Consider the following 9,182-nt stretch of genomic DNA (forward strand, 5'->3'; position numbering starts at 1 on the left):
GTCTGTGTAGTCTTTCTGCCTAGTCCGCCATCTTGCTGGAACTCTATTGTAAATTTCTTACTGGTATTGTTTGCCATACCTTCTCTTGAACTATTTTATTCTACCAAATTTTTATTGAAATTCTTTGAGTAATATTTATAGAAAAGGTGTGTGATGGTCATTTTGTACAGAAATGTGTGTATTTTTCCCTTAGAAACTTGATTGATAGCTTGTCTGAATTTAGAATTTAGGGTCACACTCCTCACGTAGAATTCTGTAAACATTGTTCTTTTGATGTCTATAATTTAATATACCAGATTACAGGTCCAAAGCCTATTTGAACTTCTTTCACTGATTGGTAATCTGTGTTTTCTCATTAAACATGGAGTCCTTTTCATTTTGGCAATTCAAAAATTTAACCAGGGTGAATGTGTGGGTATCTCACTTTTTATTGTTTGTGCCCTGAGTACACATTCTTTAAATGTGGAAATATCGGGCTTTCTTAGAGAAACTTTCTTCTTTTATCTCTCTTAATTATTTTTCTCAGTTCATTTTGATATATTGTTTCTCAAGGTATTGGTTTATTATTAAGGTCCATTTAGAGTATGGTTATGAAATGTAGTGATTGCTGCATTGGTGTTAGGTCAGTGTTTATATAGGTCTTGAAAAAATATTTGACAAGCAAAAATAAATAAATAAAAATACATCACTCATTTGAGTCATTTTTGGAATATGCATGAAAGTTTCTGTTAATTTATTCCTCCATTTCAGGACCGGAAGTTAACCAAAGCTGAGCAGCAAAGATTCAAAGAAGAAGCAGAGATGTTAAAGGGTCTCCAGCATCCCAATATAGTTCGATTTTATGATTCCTGGGAATCTATATTAAAAGGAAAGAAATGTATTGTATTAGTGACTGAGCTAATGACGTCAGGAACCTTAAAGACGTAAGTTGACTCATATAGTGCCAGTTGAGTTTTTATTCACAAATTATTTTCAGGAGTCAAAAGTTGTTTGTAAGATAACATTATTTGATTAAAGAATTTATTGAATCTGAATCTTGTGACTACCTACGTTAAAAAAAAGATATTAATGAAGTTTAGAAAATACAGTGTTGAATAATTAGTGTTTGTTGGATATCATGGAAGTTTCAAGTTATAAATGATATAGAAATAATGTATTATCATTTTGTAAAAGATAATGAAAAGTTAGGGAGTTGACCAGTTCACAAATCTATGTATTTACAGTTTTTTATTTTGTTCTTAACTGTAGTTTGTCATTTGGTCATTTGATCATTTACTTATAAATATTAAATATGAGGCTTGAATTTTGTATTTTCTAGCATCTTTTCCTTAAAATTTTATACAGCTTAATCCTCTGATGATTGTATGTAAGTAGTTGTTAGGGAATAGAGAAAGATTAAGGTTTTCTATTGAAATTGTGCTGACATTCCATGGAAGGCCACTTCAGTTAGAGTACAGGTAGTCCCTTACTTAAGATGGTATTCTCTTCTGAGTCATACATAACTCAGTTCTGATGTAAGTTGAAGACCTCATGTTTTTTCAGTCTTCATTATTATTGTTTTTTATTATCAGTATCTCTATAAATCCAATCTTTATTTGTCTTTGAGGGTTGGAAACATTAAACTTAAAAGTATATTTTAATATGTACATAAAATACATAAATCATAAAAATTTAGTCCAACAATGAAGAGTTGAATGTTGTTGACATTTTGTCAGTTGCAGTAATAGCTCTACTTATGGAAGGTTCTGGATCAACTGGATTATCCTTCAGAATGAGAATGGTGTTTCTAGTCAGAATATTAGTGAGAGTTGTCTATATAGTACTTTCTTCTTTTTTCTTCATATATTTTGCTGTAACACCTCACTCCTTAAATCTGCCTGTCGACTTCAGCATAGTGATTGGTGTTTGAGTCTGTTGTCAAGTACCCAAACCCCTAATTTAGTTTAAAATTTCCAGTGAATCCTTTCATTGGGAGCTCTGGTAGCATAGTGCCTAAGGCACTTGACTGCTAACCAGAAGGCTGGCAGTTCAAACCCACCAGTCATTCCTCGGAAGGAAGATGGGGCAATCTACTTCTGTAGTGATACTGCCTTGGTGGAAACCCAAGGAGGGGTCACTATGAGTTGGGTCTGACTCGACGGCACATAACAACAACAATCCTTTCACTGTAAGTTTTTTTTTTTTTTTGACAACTTTTCTCCTTCCTCTTTTTCATTATTTCTTTCTTCTTCTGCATTTCTTTCTCCTTTCAAAATATATTAAGTCCTGATCAGTAATATCAAGTTCTGAATTTAGTGTTCTTGCCATGTGGACACTTTTTCCACCAATATCTTCCATCATTTTATCCTAAACCAGATGTTTGGAGTGTGTTCACATAACTCAGCGATTTTTTCATATCTCCTGCATGCATTTTCCCGTAAATTCTTCCCAGGACGATGCAATGTTCCAGATATACTGACAGTCTTAAATGTTGTTTGTGGTGAGTAGAATATGTTTTAAGTTGGGGACTACCTGTAATTCTTGTTTTGAATTAAAAATGTGAAGCTTGGTGAGATGTCTTATCTAAAAATGATGTCTTACATTAAATTTTTTTTTCTCTAAGAGATAATAGTATGTAACTCTGTGAAGGCAATTATAGTAAAAACAATATCACCTAACTTTTTCGATTTACAGCAAGCTAGGTATACATGTTAATTTACCTGTGTTTTTTGTTTGTTTGTTTGTTTGTTTGTTTGTTTCTTTGTGTAGGTACTTAAAACGATTTAAAGTCATGAAACCAAAGGTCTTAAGGAGCTGGTGCAGACAAATATTAAAGGGGTTGCATTTCTTGCACACTAGGACTCCTCCTATTATTCATCGGGATCTGAAATGTGACAATATTTTCATTACGGGACCTACTGGATCTGTGAAGATTGGTGATCTAGGACTAGCCACATTAATGCGTACATCATTTGCCAAAAGTGTTATTGGTAATTAACACTTTATTGTTTATTGGTTGTTTGAAGGGAAATTTGTTAATTCTATAGGTCTAGAAGAGGGATAAATTCTTATATCTGGCCTACCACATTTTTTTGTAGATAAAGTTTTATTGGAAAACAGTTGCACCCATTATTTTACATATTGTCTATGGCCACATTTGCACTACAGTGGTTGAGTTGAATAGTTGTATCAGAGACCATATAGTTTGCAGAGTCTAAAATATTTACTTTCTGATCTTTTATGGAGAGGATTTGCTGACCCCTAGCCTAGAATATGACTTTGCTTTTAAATATCTATTACACATTGACTTATTTCAGAGCCATCTAGTGTAATTATTTTGTGAGATATGTATGCATGTGTGTGTGTGGGGGGTTAATGAAATGTCCTGAGGATTTCAGGAAGATGGTTTGGTAATTAATTTGGAAAAATCTGAATAACTAAAAAGGTTTTAGTAATCTTGACCATTATAAATGATAATTTATCAGTAGGGAAAGTAAGGAATTACTGTAAGTGCTTTATAGAGATAAAGCAATCATTAAACAAATTTCACATTTACAAATTTGCTTTTCAAACCAAAAAAATTAACTCAGGTAATCTTTACTGTGAAGGGAATGTGATCTTGGTGGATACATTTTTCTCTTTAATAAAAATGTGTTGCATTGTTATTTTGTAGGAACTCCTGAATTTATGGCCCCAGAGATGTATGAAGAACACTATGATGAATCTGTTGATGTCTATGCTTTTGGAATGTGTATGTTGGAAATGGCTACTTCGGAGTACCCTTATTCTGAGTGCCAGAATGCAGCTCAAATATACCGGAAAGTAACCAGTGTAGGTATAACTTTATTGTTTTTACTAACACAAATTGCTGCACAAGCTGTTGAAATTGGTAATGTAAACTGGATGAGAGTACTAAATTTAATTATAATTGTAAAAAAATAAATTTTAATTGTAATGAAACAAGATTTATGTTTACATAACCTTTACTCTGTTGATGTCATATAACATGTTCTGTATTAGTATCTGGGAAAATGTACAGGTATATCAGCCATATACACTTGTAAAGAAGTTTTTAGATATTTATTCAATGGATCTCATTATTCATCCTAGAGATTGGATTAAGTGGTTGTGAATCAACCTTTCTTCTGTTTCTAAAAGCCTGCTTAAGAAGGGATATTCAAAATACAATCCAACAGTGTCTGTTATGAGTAACTTAAGTGTTAGAAATTTGTAAGGAATACACGGTGAGTAAGATGTGTTTACTACTCTCGAAAAGCTTACATTTTATTCAGAGAGAATAAGATTAATTCACAAATAATTGTAAAATAATGGGATGGTAGTATAGTAAGGGACGTAAGGAATGTAGAAGCAAAATGTTATGGTTAATCAGAAGAGGGCTACTTCATATCCAGTTAGGTGGCTCAAGTTAGTTTGTAACAGCAATTGTAAGACTGTTTTGGCTAAATAATACTAGTATGCAGTTTTGAATGCATGCTCTGTTCCATATACTTTAATATATGTACCCCTACAATATCGGCATTATCTCTAGTTTACAAAGGATGAGGCTGAAAATGAGAGGTTGTGACTTGCCCAGTGCAGTATAGTAAATTACATAGTGTGACTTTTCTAGCCATAAGTCTTTGTAAACTTCGTGGTGGAATTTGCCATGAGCAACTGAGTGTCTCCTGTTTGTTAAAATTATCTACCTGGGGTACTTCTGTTGAGTGTAGCACCAAGTAATTTTCTGGGAAGTTCAGTCTCTCTAGGTGTATAGAATTCTGATGTTGGGGTTGGTTAGTTTGGCCACTCTGCCAGGCTTAAAAAAGGAGCGCTTCTTGAGGCAGAGGGAGTCTCTCTGACTGCTGGCTGAGAAAGATGTGCTCCTGAGAGAAATGCGCTCTTGAGGGACATGCATTGCTGAGAGAGACATAGAGAGATATACACTGCTTGGGAGGGACTCAGAGAGATGGTTGGTTAAGAGACAGCAGACTGAGGGAGACTGAGCATGTTCCTTAACTTCAATTGTAGTCTGTTTCTTCCCTAATAAACCCCATAATCTGTGAGTTCTATGTGGCTACTGCAGCGAATTATCGAACCCAGCAGAGAAGTGGTGGTTGCTGCAGGAGGAACGGTTGATAAAAAGGCTAGAGGGAGGCAATGTGCCTCACAAGATAGGCCTTGGGCTATTAATGGTGATTCTATCTTCCTCTTGTGGGATTAGAGGAGGTCAGAAGATGCAGCCTCCTTGCCTCTTTGGTAGTTGGTGTCAGATGTGGTGGGATTTGTTGCAGTGGCTCTAGACTCATAGAAGCACGGGACTTTGTAAAAGAAAAAAGGAAGGAGACTGGGAAGTGAAACTTTGGATTCTTAGATGGGTACTTTGGTTGGTGTTACCTCTTAAAGGAGATCATTGATCCAGAGGCTAGGGCTTTTGGTTACACCCAGCCAAAGGCCCAAGGCCATATGCATAGAATGGGATCGTAATCAAGGTGAAGAGAGGAAAGTGGAATATCTTAAAACGGATTATGTGTTTTGGATTATGTGTTTATGTGAATGTACTGTGGGTATTGAATGTTCTCTTACCTGCTTTTACATTGGAAATGATGATGGGGTATGGATAACAGAGAGCAATTAAGTCTGCCTACAGCTCATACTTGATTGGATATGTTAAAGGGGAAATAGAATTTGCCCAGCAGAAACACAGGCTTTTGTTTCAAGCCCTGTATGTACAATATTAGGGGCTAAAGTAGAAAACCTGAGCCCCAAGCAGAACTACTAATTGAACAGAAGATCTGCATATGACAGGACCTATTAAAAAAAAAAAAAAAGACTGCTTGACTTTTTTTAATTTCAGGCAAGCAAATAGGCTTTGGGTGCATTGAGGCAGGAAATTCATGGTCCATTAGAGAAACCCCTTCTAGGACTGAAAGTTAATGGAAGCCAGAGAGTAGCAGGCTTGTGTGCTACTTGGGTCCGCTTGAGTAGAAATGGGGGAAGTGCAGCAAAGAAGAAATGGGCTGAGTTTGGTACTCTGACCCAGGCAATGGAGACAAGGGATGAGAGGAAGAGCTCGCTGGTCTGAAGTACACTGAGTTGTTAGCCTATGGGCATTGAAATAGTACCTGAGGACTGAGAATGTGAGAGAAGGTGCTGGCTGGTATAAAATGAAGGGAAGTGTGTGACTCCCAAACTTGGCAGCTGGTACCCATGACCTAGCTGGGATGGCTAGGGCTGAGCTGACCAGAACCCGACCAAATGAAGAGGAAGATGTTTGACACTGAACTGGTGTTAAGTTGCTGCAATTTGATGGCTTGTGCTGGGCTGGACTTTGCTTGTTTATGGATCCACATGCCTGAAGTTTCCAAGCAGAACAGATGTTTCTCCAGATAAAAGAATATGCTTGTATCCTCAGAGTACTGGTTTGATAGGGATGGGCAAATTAGAAATTGGCTATCTAAAATGGGGGAAGATAAAGACATGAAGTGGCTTGCTTACACGCTTTCATGGGTGTGGTTATTCTTAAACTGATGGTGAAGGGGATGTGAATTTTTGAAGTAGAAAAGGGATAATGGCTAGAAAGCCAGGGGGTGGCCTGCAGTGTAGTAAATTACCTGGTATGGCTTTTCTAGCCATAAATCTTCGTAAACTTCGTGGTGGAATTTGCCATGAGCAACTGAGTGGCTCCTGATTGTTAAAGTTATCCACCTGGGGTATTTCTGTTGAATGTAGCAGCAAGTAATTTTTTGGGAAGTTCGCTCTCTCTCAGGTGTATAGAATTGTGATGTTGGGATTGGTTAGTTTGGCCACTCTGCCAGGCTCAAAAAGGAGTGCTTCTAGAGGCAGAGGGAGTCTCTCTGTCTGGTGGCTCAGAATGACATGCTGCTGAGAGAAATGTGCTCCTGAGAGACGTGTATTCCTGAGAGAGAGAGATGCAAGAGACATGCATTTCTGAGAGAGACAAGAGACACACACTGCTGTAGGAGGGAGACTGTTGGCTGAGAGACAGTGGGTTGAGAGAGACTGAGCATGTTCCTTAACTTTACCTGTAGCCTGTTTCTTCCCTAAGAAACCACATAATCTGTGAGTTCTGTGTGGCCACTGCAGCAAATTATCAAACCCAGCAAAGAGGTGGTGGGTGCTTCAGGAGGAACAGTTGATGAAAGGGCTGGAGGGAGGCAGCGTGTCTGGCTTCACAAGAGTAGGCTATTGATGGTGATTCTGTCTTCCTCTTGTGGGATTAGAGGAGGTCAGAAGATGCGGCCTCCTTGCCCCTTTGGCACCCAGGTAGATACAACTCCTGATATTCGTGGGTTGTGACCCCAAGTCTGCCTGACTACAGAGCATTGTGTAGGGAAACAGTAAGAAATAATATTTAAATCCAGAATGTGTGACATTCTATAGTGCAAATGATGTAGTTTCTCCCACAAATAATTTTATGAAAGAAAAACAGAAGGAGGGCTGTTATAGAATATAAGAGACTTAAGAGTTTAACATCTGACTTTGTGAAAAAAGAAAAAAAATCTTGATTTCTGGTATTTGTTGATGTCTGTGATGTAAATCCACCACTCATCTGTCAGTTTGTCATACTGTGGTGGTTTGTATGTTGTTGTAAGGCTGGAGGCTATGCCACCGGTATTTCCAATACCAGCAGGGTCACCCAGGGTGGACAGGTTTCAGCAGAGTTTCCAGACTAAGACAGACTTGGAAGAAGGAAGAGGCCATCCATTTCTCACAGAATTGGCTAGTGAAAACCTTAGGAATAGCAGTGAAACACTGTCTGATATATTACTGAAAAACGTTATGAATAGTCCTGAAACATTGTCTGATATAGTGCCGGAAGATGAGCACCTCAGGTTGGAAGGCACTCAAAATACGAGTAGGGAAGAGCTGCCTCTGAGAAGAGAGCTGACCTTAATGACATGGATGGAGTAAAGCATTCATGACCTCTGTTTGCTGATGTGGCATGACTCAAAATGAGAAGAGACAGCTACAAACATCCGTTAATAATGGGAACTTGTAATGTATGAAGTATGAATCTTGGAAAATTGGAAGTTGTAAAAAATGAAATAGAATGCCTAAAGATAAATATCCTAGGTATTAGTGAGCTGAAATGGACTGGTTTTGGCCATTTTGAATCACATGACCATATGATCTGTTATGCCACAAATGACAAATTGAAGAGGGATGGCACAAAGAATGTTTCAAGATCTATCCTGAAGTACAGTGCTGTCAGTACGACTACAAGGAATACTAGTTAATACTACTATTATTCAAATATACATACCAACCACCAGTGCCAAAAAAGAGGTAATTGTACATTTTTACCAACTTCTGCAGCCTGAAATTGACCAAACATGCAATCAAGATGTGTTGATTATCACTGGAAATTAGAATACAAAAGTTGTAAACAAAGAAGAATCACCAGTAGTTGGAAAATACAGCCTTGGTGATAGAAAGGACGCTGGAGATCACATGATAGAATTTTGCAATCTAACGACTTATTCAGGAGCTCTGGCATTTGACTGCTAACCAGAAGGCTGGCAGTTCAAGCCAACCAGCCACTTCTCAGAGGGAAGGTTGAGCAATCTACTTTCATAGTGATACCACCGTAGAAACCCAAGGAGGGGTCACTATGAGTCGGATCTGACTGGATGGCAGTTAGTTAATGACTTATTCATTGTAAATACCTGACTTCAACACTATAAATGGTCGCTATACATGTGGACGTCACCAGATAGAATGCAGAGCAATCAGATCTACTACATCTGTGGAAAAAAGGTAATGGTGGAGAAGCTCAATATCTTCCACTAACAAGGTGAGGAGCTGACTGTGGAACAGACCATTAACCCCTCATGTGAAAGTTCAAGTTGAAACTAAAGGCAATTAAAACAAATCCACAATAGCCGAAATATAACTTTAATTATATCCCACCTGAATCTAGATACCATCTCAAGAATAGATTTGACATATTGGATATCACTGACTGAAAACCAGATGAATTGTGGTATGACATCAAGAACATTCAACTTGAAGTTAAAGACAATGAAAACAAGTCCAAGAGAGCCAAAATATGATCTTGAATATATCCCTCCTGAATGTAGAGATCATGTAAAGAATAGATTTGATGCATTTAACACCAATGACCGAAAGCCAGATGAATTACGGGAAGATATCAAGAACATTATCCATGAAGAAAGCAAGAG

General features: G+C 37.5%; 1 protein-coding gene across 1 annotated transcript in view; it reads left to right on the forward strand.

Moving 5' to 3' along the window:
• The window catches only part of WNK3 (WNK lysine deficient protein kinase 3), a 266,882-nt gene that overhangs the window by 75,045 nt on the left and 182,655 nt on the right, over positions 1–9,182 (forward strand). Inside the window, exons 2-4 of the mRNA XM_042783403.1 lie at positions 751–923; positions 2,749–2,969; positions 3,653–3,810. Coding sequence (XP_042639337.1) covers positions 751–923; positions 2,749–2,969; positions 3,653–3,810 — 552 coding nt within the window. The remainder of the gene's footprint in view (positions 1–750; positions 924–2,748; positions 2,970–3,652; positions 3,811–9,182) is intronic.

The sequence above is a fragment of the Orycteropus afer genome, unplaced genomic scaffold, assembly GCF_000298275.1.
Source record: "Orycteropus afer afer isolate SDZICR_OR568_19922 unplaced genomic scaffold, OryAfe1.0 scaffold01055, whole genome shotgun sequence".
In the NCBI taxonomy this organism is placed as follows: domain Eukaryota; kingdom Metazoa; phylum Chordata; class Mammalia; order Tubulidentata; family Orycteropodidae; genus Orycteropus; species Orycteropus afer.